A 20,398-nucleotide genomic window follows, 5' to 3' on the forward strand; every position below is an offset into this window, starting at 1 on the left:
AACGTCCACTGGTGCAGTTAGGCCGTGACGCAAAGCCATTATGGGATTAGAAATTGCGGCAACTGAGAATCAGTATTATCATATTTATCTGTCAGGGTCTTCACCAGATAATTAGCAATAGAGAGTTCATCGATAATTACGTAAGCAAGTAATCCACTGGATGCACAAATTCTAGCATGAACTTTCAGTGAAAGTCAGTAATTCATTTAAGCGAGCTGAAAATTCATTCAATTAAGAATCTAATTGATTCTAAGAATTTAATTATAATATTCTATCAATAAAAAGTTGATAAAAAAATCAAAATTATTTTGAACCATTTTAGTAAAATTCAAGCGTGAATTTACATTAGGCCTAGCAAACTTTAAGAAATCTCGCCACAAAAATTCACATAAAAATAAAACACGACTCTTCTTCAAGATTAGCGTAAAGTTTTCCTGTTATTAATAATAGGATACATGTCCAAAATTTCACCCTGAATGGGATAGACGTTCAAATAATACATGTAATTTCTCTAAATTCAGGATTTTCTGTTAGAATAAAGGATTTGGAGATGATTGGGTGGGTGGGGGGGGGGGGGGGTGCATGAATAGAATTTCTAGTACAAACTCAACGACTACGTGAAAAGGGGAGTAATTAGAAAGAAATTATATAAATAATCACCTGTAATGTTATAAATACACTGTACAGAACCCTCCCCCTAAGGTTGGCTTGATAACAAGATTAAGCCAACACAAGCTCTCCTTCTTCTTGCTGTTCTTCTTGTTGCTCAGCCTGAGCTTGCCGTCCTTCGCGGTAAGGAAGAAGAATTCGCTTGATCTCTTCTGCACTAAGTGTTTCATACTCTAAAAGTGCATTTGCTAACGCATGCAACGCCTTCTCGTGCTGAAAAAAAGGCCAAACAAAGAAATCAGGCAACTCCTAGGATTTGCATTCGCATCAGCAAGACATGACAAAATGATTTTGACTACACCTAGTTAAGCTCATGGGATTGTTCATTGTGACACAGCATGATTACTATTTTTATCGGGTAAAAAAGGGGAGCCAAAAGCCTAAACACTACTTCATCAATAAAGTCTAGAATATGAAACTCCACAAATATCACAGAAAAGGAGGTTACGAATGCCTCGAGGAGGAACTAAGAGCTCATGAGCAAGGTAAAGGTTCAACTGAAAACAGCATACAACTTAAGGGACCATCTCTAGAAAGATGATTCATCCACAAACGATGCCCCCTAAAAGATCGCACGATATGTTTACACTGGAAATACAAGCAGAAATAACCACTTGAGATAAAGATATGTTAACAATCTGTGCCATATTGGCTTGAAAATTCTACATGGTACCTCGCCAATCAAGCAAACTAGAACTTTCCTCAAACATAGCGCCTAAGGCACTCTCATCTTTTACTCACCGGACAAATAACCAGGTAATTACATTAATGGTGAAACCGAGGATGGATCATGCTCCTTTTGTGGAAATAAACAGTTGCCTATTAGTCCTAAGGAAGGACAGATAATTAAGAGCAATGCTTCTTGTCTGTTCTAGTTAAAGCTCATACTCAAAACTTACTCCGCAGAGAAAAAAAAAATTATATATCCAATATTAGCATATTCTCTTCTAAGAAACAAAGATATAGAATCTGAAGAACGAACCTTTTTTAGCAGGGCTTTTACACGATCATATGCTTCTCTTAGGAGTTTCACCACCTAAACAATTTACCAAAACTCTTCAAGATATTGAGGGGGAAAAGCCAAATTTTACATTAATAAGACCACAGATTTAAGAAATATACTTCAGCATCAATTCGTGACTGCAACTCTGAACTTGGTCGCTCTTTGATATGAACGGGTCCAATTGCATCACTCATCCCACAATTTGACACCTTGGGTAATAGCATCAAGCAATAAGATGTTCGCTCACATTTCATTCTGTACTTTACTTGATAAATTGAAAGGGAATTCTAAAAGCACGGCTACATAATTTATGCACACAGAATGAAAACTTCAGGGATAATTGTTATCATGGTTTTGAAACTTAATACACAAGAAGAAACAAATTGTCAAGAAAAAGGGTCATGTTTTAAATCTTAATTTGTATGGAATATTGCAGAAGGTCCTGCATGCAGATGCAAGCATTTACCATATAATGGGCAAGTTCAGTAGCTGTATGAAGATCACTACTTGCTCCTGTAGTTATCTGGTCTTGACCAAATATGAGCTCTTCTGCAACTCTTCCCCCCATACAAACATCAAGACGAGCTAATAATTGCTTCTTGCTTATTGATGTCTCATCGCTTGAGGGAAGCTGGGTGACCATGCCTAAAGCAGATCCACGTGGCATTATTGTTGCCTTGTGAATTGGATGTGCACCATCAGTGTTGAAGGCTACAATAGCATGACCACTCTCATGATATGCAGTTAACTGAAAAGAAGTGCAATGAAGTCAACGAACTAAAAATAATTAATCTGAACTTCAAGGATGCCAGAGATGTGTGTTTATGTTCTAAATGATTATAATGAATAAGGAGAAGCTTGAGCCAACATATTAAGCATTGAACACGGAATTCAAGAACAAAAGCAGAGACATCAACTGAACATGGAATCAGCTAAACCCTAACCAATAGCCTGTCACACCTTCTTTGATTCTTCTGATATGAACATTGTTTTCCGCTCTGTGCCCATTATTATCCTATCTTTTGCAAACTCCAACTGTGCAGCAGTTAGCTTCTCTGCACCTTCAACAGCAGCTTTAATGGCAGCAATGTTAACCAGGTTTGCAAGATCTGCTCAAAAAAAAAAAAAACATGGAAAAAAATGACAGGGAGAAAAAACGATTGGCTTATGAATTCAACTGAGACCTTCAGTTGAATGGCTCACCTGCTCCATTGAAGCCTGGTGTTCCGCGGGCAATTGCTTTCACATCTACATCATTTGCCAGTGGTTTATCTTGTAAATAGAGCTCCAAAATCTCTTGACGACCCCGTACATCTGGATTTGGAACAACAATCTAAAAATAGGCAGTTAGTCATACCTCCAAGAAAATTACTTGGAGAACAAATCAATAACAGCTATACTTTTTAAAAGCTGGCACTCCTGATAGGTCTAGTTACTCATGGGAGGTGGCTCAAGTAAAATATCAAGCGGGAACAATTGAACATAGCCATGCATGGGCATTCGCTGAGTGTGGGACTACGACTTTTGAATGATGAAGAAAAAGTGCTTAGTTTTGTTGCAAAAACCAATGAGCATCAAATTGGGTTTTTCTTGCCCTACTTCTAAGGTATACAAGAAAATATCCCAAAAAAGTAGAATTCCCAGGCAGTGGATCCAACTGTTTAATTGCTAATAAAAATTGCACCACATGAAGTTTCCATTAAGACTTTGAGATTTCTGAATTCAGACTTTCAGAGACAAGTCAGACAAATAGAACTTACATGCCTATCGAATCTACCAGGCCTGGTCAAAGCTGGATCGAGAATATCAGGCAAGTTTGTTGCAGCCATCAATATTATTCCCTGCAGGCAAAAATTGCATAAACTCAGAAATGCACCAAGGTATTCGTTTATGCAGCAAAATTCATAAATGCTATGCTTGTTATTATGTACCTCATTTTGTTCAAAACCATCCATCTCAACTAGTAGTTGGTGCAAAGTTTTCTTTGTATGGCCTTCCCATTGTTTTCGTGTAGACCCAACAGCATCAATTTCATCAATAAAAATGATGCATGGAGCCTAAGAAAGAATATATGTTAAAACAATGCAAGTACAAAAGCAATCAATCAGCATATGGAATCAAAAGATGTCACTTTTGACTTTGAAGAGATTTAACAATATTTAATAATAGACATTAGCAAAAAATGACACGTGCTTAATTTGAGAAACAGGCATGTCCTTTTACTGCTCTGTACTTCTTTCTTCCTTTTAGGTACACCATACATGAAATCTGCACCTTCTTTCAACTGTTTGTATTCTATAAGGATAACTTCAGAACTCACTGAATGATAAATTCAACTATACAGTTGAGGCTTAAAGTTTTAAAAAATAAAGAGCCAAAGACTGTTTACTTAAGGAACGTTATAAAGTGCTTCTATCTAACACAGAAAATGGGAAATTCAAAATAGCTAAAGGGACAATTTTTGCCAGATTATTTAGTGTCATGGCTGTCAAGAAATTTTTTTTCAAAGTCCGTCTTTGTTTCTTCATTTTATCTTCTTCTTTTCTTTTTTCTTTTTCTTCTTTAAAGTTTTCCCCTGATGAATTTTCAGCCATAAGAAGTCACAAAGATGACAACCTTTTTTTTAGCTGCTTGAAATAACGATCTCACACGCCGGGCACCAACACCAACAAACCTGCCATAAAAGTAACAACATGAGAATATAATATCTCAAGTCCAATTAATATATTCATTAACTTATTATGCTGTTGGCAGACATTACTGAAAAAGCCAAATATCATTCAGGAATTTAGCAGCAAAGGGTGAAAATAGCATGAAAGTCTGCATGAACTTTATCTTGACAAGAATGGTTAAGTAGGCTACAAAAAGGCCTTTGACTATAAACCTAAGAGGACCAGACAGACTTGAAGAAGCCATCTTCCAGATGCAAGGCCAGTCAGATCCAGTACCTAGCACAGGTTCAACAGCCTAGTGGAAGTGCTTGTCTGATACCTCACTCATTCCGAGACCCAAAAAAGAAAAATTTGTAACATATGCCATAAGTGGAAAGATATATAATGAAACAAACAAAAGAACCAGTCATATGAGCATCCACCTAGAGGAAAAATATGCATGCTAAAGTTGAACTTACATTTCCTCAAATTCAGATCCTGCCCTATAGAAGAAGGGTACCCCAGCTTCTCCAGCAATAGCCTTAAGGTGCAACATAAAATTAAGACCAAAAAAAACCATCATCAGAATACACATGGAAGGTAAGCATCCTGACCAATAGATTTAAGAAATTCTTTTTCCTATGATGAGTCAGCTCAGTGTCACTTTCAGCCTGGTCATAAACATTTATTTTATCTGGTAAAATAATAAAAGTACAAAAACCAAAGCTTGAGAGCTTTTCAAGTGATTTTATTTCCCACAATTCAAACCCCCTATGATTTAATGCCATTGACAAGAATAAACAAGAACATACTTTACCTTGGCAAGCAAAGTTTTTCCCGTACCTGGTGCTCCTGTCAAAAGAATTCCCTGTGAAGTAGGATTTGCTATGTGTCAGTACAATTCAGCATAAAAAGATGAAATAAAAATGAGGCAACTTTAAAAACAAAGAAAATTTTCTAAGGAGATCAGGACATTAGTCCCAGTTCATATGCAGAGAAGAGCACAACACAAGCAGCGTGATGATAGCAATATTATCACTTAAGATGTCAATCAAGCAAGATTCGTGATTATCAAATGCAGAGTTGTGTGTTAAATGATCAATGCAAATTACAGAGTACCACACATTAAAAAATTAGACCCTGGAAGGAAAACCGACAGCCTTTTTCAACATAAGACCATCATCAAAACCTCACCCACCACTCCCAGAACATTTATTGTGTGAGTGATTCTTGTGTACTATAATACCCGGCTAGACTCCAGCGTCAGAATTCCAACCTTCCGACGGAATCTCCGTTGGAATCCGGAATTTCGAATGTCGGAACCTCTTAGAAGGGTGAAATAAGGTTTTTATAAAATGTTTTTGAAAATTTTAAGGTTTTAAGAAAGAAAGAAAAAGAATTTTCTTGAAGAAAAATGTTTTGGAAGAAAAGCCCAGGTCCGGCCGCCGAACATGGTGCTGCCGCGGGAGCTCCTTTCGGCCCCCTAAGGTGGTCTGGCCAGCCATCTATAAGAGGCCTCCAGTCTGAAAATGGGAGAGTTTCTCTCCATTTTCGGGCAAAGGTGAGTTCTTGCCCTTTCATTGTTGATTTTGTTGTTTTTCCTTCAAATCCTTCAAAATATTCATGAGTTTTCTCTTATTTTTGAAGTTTTAAGCTTGAATCCAAGATTTTAAAGTTTGGAGACCGTTTCTCCTCAACTCAAAGCTTGGGTCGCATCTACCTTAGATCTTCAAGAGGTAAGTGTAGATCCTTGCCTTTTCCTATGTTTTAAATAAGTTTTAATAAGGGTTAAGGGTTAAAAATGCATGAATTGGTCAAATCTAATGTTATAGGGTTTGAGTTGGGTTGTTTATGAATGTTTGCTCTTATGATGTTTTAGTTGTTGTTTGTTGGGGTTTGTGCTAGTTTTTAAGCCCCTTATGTTTGATGAGTGTGTATGCATGTTTTGAGGGGTTGGATGTGAGGATTTGGAGAGTTTTGGTGGCTGTGTGTTTAAGGCAGAATCGGGTTCTGCCATTCTGGAGAACCCAGGTTCGGCTGCCGAACCTGCCTGTGGAGGCAGCCTTTGGCCGCCTAACCTGCCCCCGAAAGGATGGACTTTCGGATTTGGGAAGGCTTTCGGCCGCCGAACCTGCCCCCGAAGGTTGGTGACTTTCGGATCTGTAGAGACCTTCGGCCGCCAAACCTGCCCCCGACAGTGTCTGACTTTCGGATCTGTGAGGACCTTCGGCCGCCGAACCTGTTGCTGAAAGTCCTCTGCCCAGCCTTCCTTTACTTGATTCCTATGCATGTTTTGTTTTATTTTAGGGGGTTTTTGGGGAGTTGTTTAGAGTCATGTAATAGTTGTGTTGGTCCCTCATTTGAGTCCACCTGTGTAGGATCGGACCAGGGAGACCGTAAAGGCCTTTAGTGAGCTAGCTACGTCATTGTTAGGCAAGCGTCAGCCAGAGGTGGGTAGAACTAAACTAATCTATTGTTTTAAAATAATCAAACTTTTTAAGCATGATCATGCATCATAAATGTCATGTTTATGTATTAGGTTGTTTTGCATTAGAATTCACGAATATGATGCATTACATAATTTACTGTTGTTGTGGATCGATATTGGATGACCCACTAGCCCTCGATATGATATGACATGATACAGAAGTCCAGGTCGAGGCCCATTCTACACCCCTGGCATTTATAGATATGTTATGTTATGTTTAAGCGAAAGTCCTGAGGAGCTCCGTCGAGGGCCGGGCACATTGGATATGTAGAGGGTTACTGGTAACAAGTCCATCTTGATGTGAATTATTTGTGTTGTGACGCATTTCATATAAGCATATGTTTATTAAACTGTTTTTATGTTCTGCTCACTAGACTCTTGTAGCTTATCCCTTTCCCCTAACCCCAAGTTTGCAGGAGCGCAGATAGCTTGGGAGAGTCGGCATAGCTTTTGGTACAATTTTAATATAATAGAATAGTAGTGGACATGTAATATCTTATGGATTAGAATTATTCTTCGCCCTAATGATAATGTTGTAATCCCGATTTTCATGATCTTTATGTAAAAGTTTTATGTTTATGTTATGTTGAACCAAGTTGAGGCATGTATTTTGACCATACTGGAGTATTTGATGAGGGCTCTAGTATGGATTTTATGTTTTCAGTTTATAATACATGCACAGGTTAAGCTTAGTTTCATGAAATGTTTAAGTTTTTATGTTGATGTATGATTATGTATGGGATTTTATCAGGTACACAGGATGTATAATAGACTTGCTACGGGTTCCGGCGACCTTAAGTCGATCTGAATCCTAGCGTCGTTAGCGGTCCGGTTTCCGGGTCGTTACATGTACGAACAATAACACACACGCACAGACACACACCTCACCATGAGCATATTTTCACAAACCTTAGGCAGCTTTCCCCCAAGGCGAGTAAATTTTGATGGGTTTTTGAGGTACTCCACTACTTCCTCAAGCTCCTGCTTTGCATCATCACAACCTTTGACATCCTTAAAGGTTTTAACATTCTGCAACAAAACAAGTCTTAAGAATAGGACAAGCTGTTGAACATCAAATCCAAGAATAAGTATGGCATATACTTTTCTCCAGTCATAGATGAATATTTGTTAAATTATAGTCTACTGCAAAGTTATAAAGCATTCATGAGGTCAACCCGGAAACTGAGGTAGCAACCAGGTTCATTTCCATTCTCAAATTAAAAAATTTTCAGGCCAAGGACATAATAGTTAATTTACTTTGCTGCTGTTCCAACATAAAAGACCAGACTTAAATTATATAATTTTGTATGCTGTTCCCAAAGTTCCCAACGGGAAATGCAAACAGAGTAATGTTGCATAATTACAACTGCAACATTAGTGATCACTGGGAATATTGAGGCCACAAAAGGTTGATATTTACTTTCTCTGGCATAACTTCTTTATTTAACTCCTTGGGTGCATAAGAAGAACTTGAGCCAACTCCTGAAGTTCCTATTCCCCCAAGGCCTCCAATGTACTTTTGAAGTGCAGCCGCACCCATTAACCTGGAAATAATTTCTGTATTTGATAAGATTAGAGATAAGAATGCAACAAGCAACAATTTTGCTTGTGCATGTGAGACTCAAGAGTGAGATTTTCAAGTAAAAAAAAAGGGTAAGACAGACAGGAAAAACCAAGAAAAACAAAAGTGAATAAGAACTCATACCAAACCTAGGAGCAGAGATAAGAATGCAACAGGCAACCACTGTGCTTGTGCATGTGAGACTCAGAGTGAAATTTTTAAGTAAAGAAGAAAAGGTAAGACAGATAGGAACAATCAACTACAATTTTTTAATGTGAATAAGAACTCGTACCAAACCAATCCAACTGCAACAGTGAACAAGATAGTTGAGATAAGCTCTTGAGCAAATCGTGACTTGCTTGACACTTTAGGGTCAACCTATTTCAGAAAAAGAAAATGAAATCAATATTTAACAGCACAATGATCTATCTTCCACTCTATATTGCATTATATTAGACACTCCCTTCTGAATGCAGAGCAGCCAAGGCAGCAATTTCTAGATGATTCTTACCATCATTACATGCAGTGGTTGCTTCTCAGATATTCCAGGGTTCAAAAATGGCTCATCCATGTTTGCTGTCGCACGCTGCTTTAGTTCTTGTAACTACAAGTATATATAAAAATATTATGTCACAAACAAGTTACAAGACTACCACAAAAAAACTAAGAAATCTCAAAATAGGGTAGTCCAGAAGTATTAAAAGGATCAAACCAGGGGAATTGGGGTGCAAAGAGTAATCAAACTAGAGATAATACTTCTAAAAGCCCATAACTAAACAAGGCAACATCTCGTGATAGTTAAATTACCAAGGCAGGAAGACTGGATGGCTTTCCAGATTGTTCATCTGGAAGATAATCAGCAATAGCATTAGTGACCACAAGCGCTCGAAGATATTCTACAACTCCTTTACTGTCCATAGCATGGTCTCTTTGTTCAAATCTCTTGATTACGGACTCAGGGCTGTAAAGAATAAGATAAAAGACAAAAAATGAAAACGTCGATTCCTTTTCTCCAACACTTTGTCAACCATGAACATAAACCCTAAACAAAAAATAAACGCTTAAAAACGTACACGAAGGACTAACCTGTGCTTATTGAGCTCGGCCAAAACAGCACTCTGCTTTTCGGCGTCCTTGGGATTGGCATCAGCCTCAGCAATAAGGCGGTCCAAACGCTTCTCTTGTTGCCAGAAAGGCCACCAACTGAACCAATCAGATGCCACAAGCTTCTCCAATTTTCTCCTCGCCGTCGCCCACAAACCCAAAAGAAAGACCAGCAATGGAATTTTGCTATTCAACTCTTGTTTTTGCACCAAATTACCATCGCTCCGCTCATTCTCCACAGCATTTTTACTATGCATTTCCCCAGACTCAGTTCCCAGACTCTCGCCGCCAAGTTCATCAATTCGAGATCCTTCAAGGCCAGAAACAGCAGTATCATCTCCACTGCCAAACTCGTTGACTTTAGATTCAGTAGCGTCGGAATTTGAATTCAATCCAGAGGAAGTTAATTCAGGATTCAAATTAACATTCTCCGGGTGCAATGTACAAGAGATTGAGAGAGGGAAGAGACGAAATCTAGAACTTAGAAAAGTAAACAACGCGATATTATTAGATAGAGAAAGAGAAGAGTAGTAGAGATGGCGAGAGAAGTGGAGGCGTTGCCTATAAGGAAAATAGCGAGTGGGAGAAAGCGAAGGCTTGCAGAGAAGAGAAGCTTGTAGAGTAATGGTCATTATGGTTTCCTAGGGTTTATTACAGGTATCCGCGAGCTAGCTTTCTCTCCGCTCCTCTGTAAAGGGAAAACAAAGAGAGAGTTTCAGAGCCACAAGAAGGGAGAGATCAGAGAGAACAAAAGAGAAGTAGATGTACAGTAATCTTATCCCGATTCGCGATTGAAATTGGCGCCGGCTTTGTGCGTGTTTTTCTATTGGCCAGTACTATTAGTTACTGTCTATGTCCGCATCAACTCGCTGAGTTGGTAGAGTTTTAATCACGGCTTACATGACTCGTTATCTTTGTATGGCATAACTGCCCATTTAGTTTTCGTTGATTCAATTTAATGTAATTACATAAAGAAAAAAAAATCAATTATGATGATGATATTTTACATGAGGTTACTCAAGTTCACCAAGAAAATGAAAATAGAGACGAATAGCAATTTTGCTAAAGGTAGAGTTGGCTGCAGGCACCTTATTAAACACTTGCGTACACAATTTGAAAAAAAAAAAACCACGACTATAGCATCGTCAATGAGGACACCATTTTACTGGCAGAGAAATCGATGGCATCGAATTTCTCCCTAAACACGAGCAAAATGAGATTTACACAAAAATATTAAGATGCAATTGCCAGACATAGAATAGTGCAACTTTTCGCGACAATAATTTGAGGATCACTAAGATTTTAGCTACTAAAAGAAGCGTAACTCAAGTTTCTTGAAATTTCATACCACCAATCAAATACAGCTAAGGTTCAGAATAATGCGGGCCTGCAAAACGTGCCCAACCTTTTGTTTACAAAGTCACACCTCCAAAATTGTTGAAAAGAGAGAAATATTTAGCCTTCCAAATACTGAACTGGAAAGTAAAACTACTAAGTAGACTACAAACTACTACATTTGACCAGGTCTATAAGATGGCGGCATTGATAGGCCACTTGGGCCTGGCATCTGCATCATTCCAGGGCCCATTTGGGGAGCCATAGATCCAGGTGGCAAGTAAGGATGATTATTCATCTGTGCAGGGCCTGCAGGCATAGAATGGGGTGCTGCTGGAACACCTGCAGCCCACCCAGCTGAAGGTTGAGGCATCGCTGGATGCTGAGTTCCACTGTACGGATGCGCAGGGGGACCAACTGCAGGAACAGCCTGTTGCCCCTGAATAGAAGGCTGGGGGTTCAACATAGCAGTATTAGGGATCGTATAATCTCTACTCCGATCATTATTAACCTGTAATCAGCATAACAAGCTCTAACGGTTAAACAGTGTCGACAAATTTTTATAAAATCCATCTATGATATCAGATACCATTCTTACAGCTATCACGGCGTTGTACAATCATTGTGCAATTTGATCTAGGTCAATAAGACACAACTCATAGTAGTAAACACAAATAAACTAACATTTTAAGCGTAAAATATAATTACCTTTATACTAAGATCGTTATGGCGAGAATAAGTGATGTGAAGTTTGCAAAACCCTCCATCATAGATGCAGTGTCCTTCCAATGCTTCCTTAGCTGCCACAGCTGTCTGAACATCTGAAATCCATGAAACAGTGAGTAACCTAATTTACATGCAATTAGATGAAATGAACCTGAAATCCATCTCCCAGGTGGATAATTGATCAATAATCCTAAGCACCATTATGATTACAAATAACTCCCAAACATTCAAGGAAATGCATGGAACTGATAGAGAATGTGTGTGACGTATTAATATTGCTTCGTGTTGAGCCTTTGCAAGATAGTGAGGACTATTAATTGCTCTTGCTTAGCTAGAGTAATTAGTTTACTCAAAGTCAAAGTCATACTAAATGTTAGTTTTCTATACTGGCAATTTGTACATCATCTTATTCATTCCTAGAATCTAGCGGCCAATCAGTGTGGACAAGATGATGGAACTATATTTTAAAAAACGAGTAATTGAATACAAGAAGCAACTTCCAAACTCCTCTCAACAATAAATTCCTTTCCTTGGTCTCTCTCTTGAATTTTTGTAGCCTCTCATCTTCCCATTTAACACTCTCCCCATGAGTATGGGACCAAAAAGGCACAATAGTTACACTGAGCTAAACTATGCCAAAATGTAAGGGAAGACAAGATTATTTTGTTTCATTTTAGTGGCTTGTAGCAAAGGAGATGGGAAATATTAGAACCCAATACTGAGTATTGAGAAAATAGCTTTTGCCCAATTTGTTCAAGAAGGAAAGTCCAAGCATAGCTTTTGCCCAATTTGTTCAAGGAAGAAAGTCCAAGCACACCCCTGAACTTTTCATCAAAGTTCAAATAACTCCAATATAACATTTTGGCCAAATAAAAACCTAAACTTTGCATTTAAGTCTAAATAAGTTCTAATCTAATAAAATTTTATTTTTGTAACTTTTAAATATAAAAAAATTACTACCATTTTTATTCTTATTCTTTTATTTTAAAAAAAATTAACTAAAAATAGCAAATAATTCTTCATATTTTAAAAATTACAAAAATAATATTTTGCAACTTGTCCAATCGTCATACAGTGCATTAAAAATCAAAGTAGAGAAGTTGAAAATGAAATACACTGAAAAAGGTTTTGTTTTCAGATTAAGAAAAAAGCTTTGTCTGATAAAGCCAACAGACAAAATTAAGTATTAAACAAATACTGAAGTGCAACAATAATAGTCTGCTAATGCCTGTGGAACAAATGTTAAATATTGATTGATATTAGCTACCAAATGGGACACCACCTTCGCAAAAATTACAATACTTCTTAACAAGAAAAATCTATCAAGCCCATTAGCACAGAATATGAAGTTCAAATAGTACCAGGGTATTGAATCAAAGCCTGAAGTCCGCCATTCTTATCAAACATTGCAATCTTCTGCACAGGTCCAAAAGCAGAGAACACCTTGGACAAAATTGGGGACCCAAAAATTGTCAGTGTCAAGAACAGCATAGCCAACCAAAATTCTCTGAATTTGTTAGGGGATTGCAAATACCATGTGTAGAGCATCCAAGGTGACAGCATACTGCATATTCTCAATTGATGCCAGAAGGACATTACTCTCAGGTTCTAGTTTTTTTCCATCAAGACCCACACTGAACTGCAATGACAAATAAGTAGCATTTTACCAAATTGAATATATGAAACAAATTTAATAAATAAATAAAAACTCAATCACATCCATTAATAGAAGTAAATGGTTTAATTCAATGCATGTTTATGTCTAGTACACATGCTATCATGGTTCAGTTGCCACACTGAACTTCTCTGATACGAACATTCACAAAATTTTTTGGCCAATAGACAGCCAGCAAAGGCAACCAATGCAAGACACAGGCAATTATATAGGACTTTCATATTGCCATTGCTCAGAAGTCATAATAGTAATTTGCAGTGCCTTACCAGACACAGGCAATTATATAGGACTTTCATATTGCCATTGCTCAGAAGTCATAATAGCAATTTGCAGTGCCTTACCAGACCACCTCCATCTATAGCTGATGATGCAACAGGAAGGTTTGGATTAGTGTAGTCCCTGTACAAACAAAATGAGCAGTTGCCAGCAATTAAAAAGCAGTGATGACAAACAGAGATATCAAGGTGATCCAACAAATGAAAGATGAAATTCCAACATAGAGTAGAAATAACATAACCACAAAAAAAAGGTCTCCTAGAGAAAGATAAAACCCCCTGTTAAAAACTAAAAACAATAACCCAGTGCACATGGTACATGGAACACATAGAAAACCTCAGGCTGCTGAAAGCACCAGACATCAGGAATACCTGCTCCGGTGGCTCTGGAATTTTACACTCAAATCTGTATGAGCAGAATATGTGATCCTAAGGGTACAAGGTCCAATATGCTCAGGGAAGAGGTATCTGATACACCAGCAAATAGAAGTTAAAAACGCAATAAGCAATGAAACTTATATAATCATAAAAATGACCAAAAGGTTCATCAAATGAGGGGAAAAAAAGGGTTGCTTCTGCAGGCACATTAATATCCCGATAACCATTTAAAGGTCCAAACTCAGCAAAGTTCTCTTTCCAAGTCAAATGATTTAAAAAGTAAGAAGTGAAATAAATGGAGCTACTGTGAGAGGGTTTCACACTTTCACAGTCTGCCAGACCCATTTTAGAACACATACTTCGGGAAGATTTTTCTGAAATTCCTGAATGAATATCCACTTTAATAAATTTTAACACTACATGCCCATAGCAGCTGGACTAGATACCATGTCAAACAATTAATACTACTGTCACCTAGGAATGTTTCTTCCATCAAGGGCATTTTTCGCAGAAGAGGCAGTTTCTGCATCAGAAAATTGCACCAATGCCTGAAAAGGTTATGCCTGGAATAAGCTTGTGTCTGGAGGCCAAAAGTGAACAGAAATAAAATTTAAATATCAGCATAAGAATAAAGACCTGGAACCCAGCGGTCTTCTCAAAGGTAGTAATCTTATGCACAAACCCAAAAGCAGAAAACACCTGCATCATAGAATTGTTTTTAAAGAGGTAAGTTGCAATGGATATCATACAACCTAAGTAGCAAAAAAATTGTGTAAACAAGAAGATGAAGCACCGTCTATAAGAAACCATAAATCTAAAAATAAGTCATGAATAACTACAAACTTAACGACATAAGAGACAAAACCAACTACACATCCGGGAATTTTAATAATTGCCAACAAGAGAATAAATACATCCTCGGAATTTTTGGCTGCTACAATCAAGTTCATGTGGAATCAATGACCTCTTAAATGAATCACAACAATTACAAAATATTAGTAGATAGTCTGTAGACCTAGTATGTTTCACCAACAGAAAGACTGATGATCAGTGCCAACTTAGCTGCATCAAATTTTTGCAGATTCAGTTATTCTCTTGACTTCAAAATAGCCAACTAACATCCTGATAAGGCCAAGGAGACCCTCATATCTTACATATCTAAAAGCATTTACCTTGGAAAAATAAAAGAAAGATATGAGGGCTAATGTAAGATTCTGCCAAATTTTATCTTTATTCATCACAAAGAAATCTACTTAGTAATGATTGCACCAAACAATGCAAAGGCCTTGCTTACTACAATGGTTTTGACAATAATCACAAACCTCAAGTCACGGTATAATATAAAAATAAGAATACCAATACAGGATATAACAACTGCATCCTGAACAAGTACCCTATAGTATGCATATCATTTAGAATTACTGGTGGAGGGGTGCACAGAAGAAAAGAAATTGGAAAAAGAAAACTTTAACCATTCCGGTGGTAGGAATAGGGAGTTGAGGAGAAGTAGGGAAGAAAGAGGCAGTGTTAAGGAAAGGAGAAAGGAGACAAACACACATGTGCTCTTTCTCCCAATGCATTAAGCTGCCATCGAAGATATTCCTTTGACAGGGGCCTGCTGATCCATTTACATTCATGTCAAATGATGCTTTCCAAAGCAAGACAAACTACAGCCTGAGTATAGAATTGGTACAATCCTTTAGAAATATGGTTGCCTCTTCTAACCATTACAGGAAAGTGTGAGATTTGCTTACCAGGTGCAAAACATCAATGCTGACGAGGCGTGCATCTGCACCTTCTATAGTTACCAACAACACGTTTCCAGAAACATCAGCAGTTGTCTTGTTGTTGACTATTTCTTGCCTATTAGAATACTGCAGATAAACTGTCTTCCCCCGTACCTGAGCAGGCTCTGATGATGAAGCATAATAGGATATCATTGCTATGGCTTGATTTAAATCAGCCTAAAAAGTTTTCCACAAATAAATCAGTAACATAATTGAGGTAAAAGCCCGTCTTATTTTTTTAAGAAAAAAGTTTGGTACTCAGACTCACAAATTCTATAAAAGCTTGATTTCTGTTCGCTCCAACGTTGCACTTTGTGTTGACAACTTTACCAAAGGGCTTCCCAAGCTCAACTAATTCCTCCTCAGTGCACTCCCATGGCAAGTTTCTCAAGTGCAACACCTTAGATGGGGGTTGGGTAAGACGGAACTGTGGCTGACTGGATACAGATGCCATTCTGCACAATCCTGACCTACAGAAGAAATTATGTAGACCCTCAAACTACTACAACACAAAACCCCATTTTTCAAAATAGCATCACAAACATACAAGACAAAGAATTCACCACGCTAGCCAAACAGAATCAGTATACAATACATAATACACAGCTAATATTATTTGTAAAAGGACAAATACCCGCGATTCAAAGAGGCAAACGATGAGTTTATGAGTGTATATATTTGCAATAACAGGAAAATCAATATAAAGCAACACGTATATCTCAAGTCATATAGCTCCTATTTTGCAAGTACAAAAGCAAATTGGGCAAAAAATATAATTAAAAATACCAGAGGAATTCAGATAGCTGAAGAGTTTTTATGTGATGAAGTTGAAATTAGGGTTCCAAAATGGAAGAATTACTTATAGAACAAAGGGGAATTTATGGTTCCTACTTTCTGCAATCGGGGTTTATGAACGAAATCTTTTTGGTGTAATAAGCACTCGCTGAGAACGAGGCGTCGCCGCGACCGAAACGTAATCGATGTATTTTAGCTAAACTAGAAGCTAGAGCTGGTCGGTCATCATCCTATGGGCTGGGCTGGTAATTGTTGTTTTATATTTGGGCCATTGGTCCGATCATTTAAGCAGGTCTGAATCGGATCGAGTCTCGAGAGAATTCCATTCTCCAATCTCCCCTCGTAGCAAATCAAACGCTCACAAGATTTGTTTGGGAATGCCACATACCAAATTAATTCTTCTGTTTGCAATAATTTTTATGTTATAATTTAAATTAAATTCTCTTACAATAGTAATTTGACAAAAAAAATATTTTAATAAAATTCATATATTTAAAATAAGTTTATTTAATTTTTTACTGTTTTTAATGATTTATAAATGATGAATGTGTTTGATTTTTATTTTACAAGGAAATGAAAATATATAGGTGTTCATGAGCATGGTTTTATTTTTCAAAATTATGTTTAATCAAAATAACTGAATTATAAAAACTTTAAATTTGTAAATCATGAAAATTAGACAAAATCAATGGAAATAAATTAAATTAATATGATGCACATATATATGAATGCAGGAAATAATCTATCTGAAATCAATAACTATTTGTTTATCAACTTTTCCTCTGATGACTTCAGCAGCCACGAAAAGGTTTGAGATGTTAAACAACAAAAAGAGCATTTTTTTTAAATAAAATTATTTTAAATATTAAAAAAGATGAAAACTATTTTATTATTTAAAAATTCTTGTAAATAAATTATATTGAATTTAATATATTTTAATTAGCATAATTAGATAAATATCGATGCTAAAAAAAGTAAATTCAAATATTAATAGTAAAATAATTAATTCTAAAATTTTATTTATTCGTAGAAAATAATTTGTATTTATAAATTATTTTTTATAAAAATATTTTTATGTATAATTTTTTAATAAAATAATTTATTTTATATTATTTAATTTTAATTTTAAAACTAAAATATATTAATAAATTTATAAATAAAAATTTTAATACAATTTTCAAATATTGAAAATAATTTTATTTTTTTAAACTATTTTTTATTTATTATTTTCTTAAATACTAAAATATATATATAATTTATTTATTTTATAATTTTTATCCATTTTACTTTTTTACATACATTTATTTTATTAATTTTTAAATTATATATTAAAAAATATTTAAAAATTTTTTTAAACTAAAATAAAATAAAATAAAATAATAATAATTAATATATATTATTATAATTTAAAAAAATAAATAATAAAAATTATGAGATAGAGAATATATTTTAATGATAAAAATATACTCTAACACAAACATTTTAGCTTGCCTCAACAAGTCAGAAAAATTACTTACCCATACCAATATATGCACAAGAATCATAGTGAGTTGCACCGTAAGATGAATAGACAAGCTAATTGTTTAGAAAAATTAGTCGCAAGAATTTTGTGCGTTGTAACTGGTTGACGGCCACTCCAGTGGCTCTACTATCAATCTTTTATGCTGATGCCTTATAAATTTTAGTGCATAGATGCAGTTCAAAAAAAAAAAAAAAATTGTGAGGATGGACAAGTTTCTCCGTCATCCTCGAAACTCGACCATCAGAATAGGCGAATTAGACGTTGCTTGATAGCTGTTTGATCAAATTCCAAAACGAACAATTGTTTCTTGGAACCACATGATTTCCGATTACTCAAAATGGCGCAAATTCAACGCATCCCTAGCTCTACTTTCTTAGATCACACTGCATTAATACCAAAATAAATGTGACTACCTTCACTACTATGTTAAGCGTCTGTGTCTCTGTGCTCATAAGCAATTTCACTGTCTTGTTGGGAAATCTGGTGGAGAGTTTCAAGCTTGTTGGGAGTGCTTTGTCGAATTTTCATGCAAATTGTTCACAAACCCAAAATGCCAAGCGGGTTTTTTTTATGAATTGCGTGATAGCAATCAGCTGGTGTGGAGTTTGATCCTGGTGGGTTATCTGCAATGCGGGTTAATTACCGGTGCTTATCGTCTTTATACGAATTTTCAAAGAAGATATTGTTTAATGTACTAAGCTAATGTCGGAGTATGCAAAAGAGAGGATTTTTTGGGCTTGTTTCAATAGATGAGAGCCAGTGATGAGCTAGGACCTAACGAGTCACCATGGATGGTGTTACAAAGGGTTTGCGGTAACTTTGGTGCTTTAGCCCTTAGGATGGCTGTTCATGCGATCATGATAAAGTGTGGATTTTAATTTAATCAGCCAATTAGTGGTGCGCTTTTTCAGCTTTATTGTGATTGTGACATGCGGCTAAAAGAGTTTACGCTGGAGCAGCTAACCCTTTTTAGGTGCAACTGATGTGTAGTATTGAAGATGCAGTGCTGATTTTAAGAGTGACTCAGAAAAGTTCTCTTATGTGTAATTTGATGTAAAAGGCTATGCAATGAGTGGCTGAGTTAAGATAATGCCGCTGAAAACTATCATTCCTCCAAATTCTATGATTATTGTGTATTCGAGGAATTGTGAGGTTGATAAGGCTTTAATGATTCTTGAGAAAACAAAAGGGAGAAAAATCATGTGACCATTGCGACTTGGAACTCAATCTAGTCAGGCTATATTCAAAAAATGAGCGGCATGAGGATGCCCTGCAACTGTATGGAACCATGCGCCAGTTGTAGACTGAGCTAGATCAACATTCTCTATTACATTTCGTCTTGTCCACTCATTGAATCGCTTCAAGGGAAAATTCTTCATGCCAATGTAATGAAAACACCATTTGATTTGAATGTTTATGTTGGAACTTCACTTGTAGATATGTACTACAAATGTGGGAACACCTTTGATGCTCAAAAATCCTTCTCGAGCATCTCTTCACGCAATGTGGCAGCAGGGATGGCTCTCATTTAAATGGATGTGCATATCACAGACTTGGCCCGCGGCAATAGCAATTTCACTCTTTTTGCATATCTTAGATAAAAAAAGTAGTCCTACTTTTGTTGGCATTCCGATTGCTTGTGGCCGTGCTGCTCTGGTCTATGCAGGGATGAGATTTGTCAGCTCAATGGATGAATTCTGTGGAGTAACTCCAACTTTAGAGCATTATGCATGTGTTTTAGATCTTCTTGGTCGATCAGGGAGCATACAGGAAAGCTGAGGAGTTTATTCAAGGCAATGTCAATTGAATCAGATGACATTATTTGGGCGGCTTTTGCTGAGTCCTAGTTGGTTCTGGATTGATATGGAAACGGGTGAAAGGGTGTCCCAGCATATGTTCCATTTGGATCCCAAGCCACAATCAGCTTATGTTATTTTGTCTAATACTTTTATGCAGTTTTGGGAAATTGGGGAAGAAGATGAATATGAGAAATAGTTTAATGAGTTTAGAGGTGAAAAAAAAAATACGGGTTGCAGTTGGATAAAGCTGAATAATAGCCTTACGGTTTCTATGGAGCCCATCCAGATTTTAACATAATATATGCCACTTTGAATCATCCAACTGAAAATTTGATCTCTACTCATTTTAATTGTTATTGTTTGTCAATAACAGAGAATGTATTTTAATGAAACATAATGTATTTTAATGAAACATGACAGAATTGACTAGTTATTAAGGTCTGGATTGCCACTAAACTTCATTTCACTGTTTAAGGATAATCATCCTTTAAACTCCATGCATCTCTTTTCACATATTCCGCTGTTACTATATATATATATATATATATATTCATTTTAGGCTTCCTTCAGAGTATATCTTTATCTCATTGCAGAAGATGTTCTCTTCTAGCAACTGCTTTTTCAGAATCT

At 36.4% G+C, this 20,398-nt stretch overlaps 2 protein-coding genes and 1 pseudogene across 7 annotated transcripts; 1 reads left to right on the forward strand and 2 right to left on the reverse strand.

Moving 5' to 3' along the window:
• Window positions 1-389: 389 nt before the first annotated feature.
• On the reverse strand, window positions 390-10,291 carry LOC110599712 (ATP-dependent zinc metalloprotease FTSH 11, chloroplastic/mitochondrial). The gene is made up of 17 exons (XM_021736252.2): window positions 9,459-10,291; window positions 9,180-9,333; window positions 8,884-8,976; window positions 8,665-8,750; window positions 8,232-8,355; window positions 7,721-7,840; window positions 5,141-5,191; window positions 4,803-4,864; window positions 4,289-4,346; window positions 3,604-3,729; window positions 3,433-3,513; window positions 2,876-3,005; window positions 2,633-2,781; window positions 2,139-2,420; window positions 1,792-1,881; window positions 1,652-1,705; window positions 390-882 (listed from the first exon to the last, which is right to left on the reverse strand). Exons 1-17 carry the CDS (start codon window positions 10,106-10,108, stop codon window positions 721-723), a joined length of 2,472 nt encoding a protein of 823 aa, XP_021591944.1. The 5' UTR covers window positions 10,109-10,291; the 3' UTR covers window positions 390-720.
• Window positions 10,292-10,797: 506 nt separating this feature from the next.
• On the reverse strand, window positions 10,798-16,661 carry LOC110599897 (polypyrimidine tract-binding protein homolog 2). Of its 6 annotated transcripts, none has more exons than XM_021736506.2 (11): window positions 16,544-16,661; window positions 15,921-16,122; window positions 15,620-15,829; window positions 14,502-14,564; window positions 14,340-14,413; window positions 13,860-13,955; window positions 13,554-13,611; window positions 13,072-13,176; window positions 12,899-12,980; window positions 11,520-11,632; window positions 10,798-11,322 (listed from the first exon to the last, which is right to left on the reverse strand). In XM_021736506.2, exons 2-11 carry the CDS (start codon window positions 16,104-16,106, stop codon window positions 10,987-10,989), a joined length of 1,323 nt encoding a protein of 440 aa, XP_021592198.1. In that variant the 5' UTR covers window positions 16,107-16,122; window positions 16,544-16,661; the 3' UTR covers window positions 10,798-10,986. The 6 variants fall into 6 exon arrangements, with proteins under 6 accessions (XP_021592198.1, XP_021592197.1, XP_043806310.1 ...); XM_021736505.2 differs by having other exon boundaries at window positions 16,439-16,626; XM_043950375.1 differs by lacking the exon at window positions 16,544-16,661 and adding an exon at window positions 15,423-15,480 and having other exon boundaries at window positions 15,921-16,090.
• A 2,291-nt stretch (window positions 16,662-18,952) lies between these two features.
• Window positions 18,953-20,155, forward strand: LOC110600624 (annotated as a pseudogene).
• Window positions 20,156-20,398: the final 243 nt, after the last annotated feature.

The sequence above is a fragment of the Manihot esculenta genome, chromosome 14 (genome assembly GCF_001659605.2).
Source record: "Manihot esculenta cultivar AM560-2 chromosome 14, M.esculenta_v8, whole genome shotgun sequence".
NCBI classification, from domain to species: Eukaryota; Viridiplantae; Streptophyta; class Magnoliopsida; order Malpighiales; family Euphorbiaceae; genus Manihot; species Manihot esculenta.

Excerpts from the sequence above, each read along its gene's own strand:
- LOC110599712 (XM_021736252.2), bottom strand. The coding sequence starts at position 10,108 with ATGACCATTACTCTACAAGCTTCTCTTCTCTGCAAGCCTTCGCTTTCT. Across the intron at positions 7,841-8,231 it reads AAGAAGTTATGCCAGAGAAA|AATGTTAAAACCTTTAAGGA; the intron begins GTAAATATCAAC and ends GTTTTGTTGCAG. Across the intron at positions 1,882-2,138 it reads CTGAACTTGCCCATTATATG|GTGTCAAATTGTGGGATGAG; the intron begins GTAAATGCTTGC and ends CTATTACCCAAG.
- LOC110599897 (XM_021736506.2), bottom strand. The coding sequence starts at position 16,106 with ATGGCATCTGTATCCAGTCAGCCACAGTTCCGTCTTACCCAACCCCCA. Across the intron at positions 14,414-14,501 it reads AGAAGACCGCTGGGTTCCAG|GCATTGGTGCAATTTTCTGA; the intron begins GTCTTTATTCTT and ends TAACCTTTTCAG. Across the intron at positions 13,177-13,553 it reads CTATAGATGGAGGTGGTCTG|TTCAGTGTGGGTCTTGATGG; the intron begins GTAAGGCACTGC and ends TTGTCATTGCAG.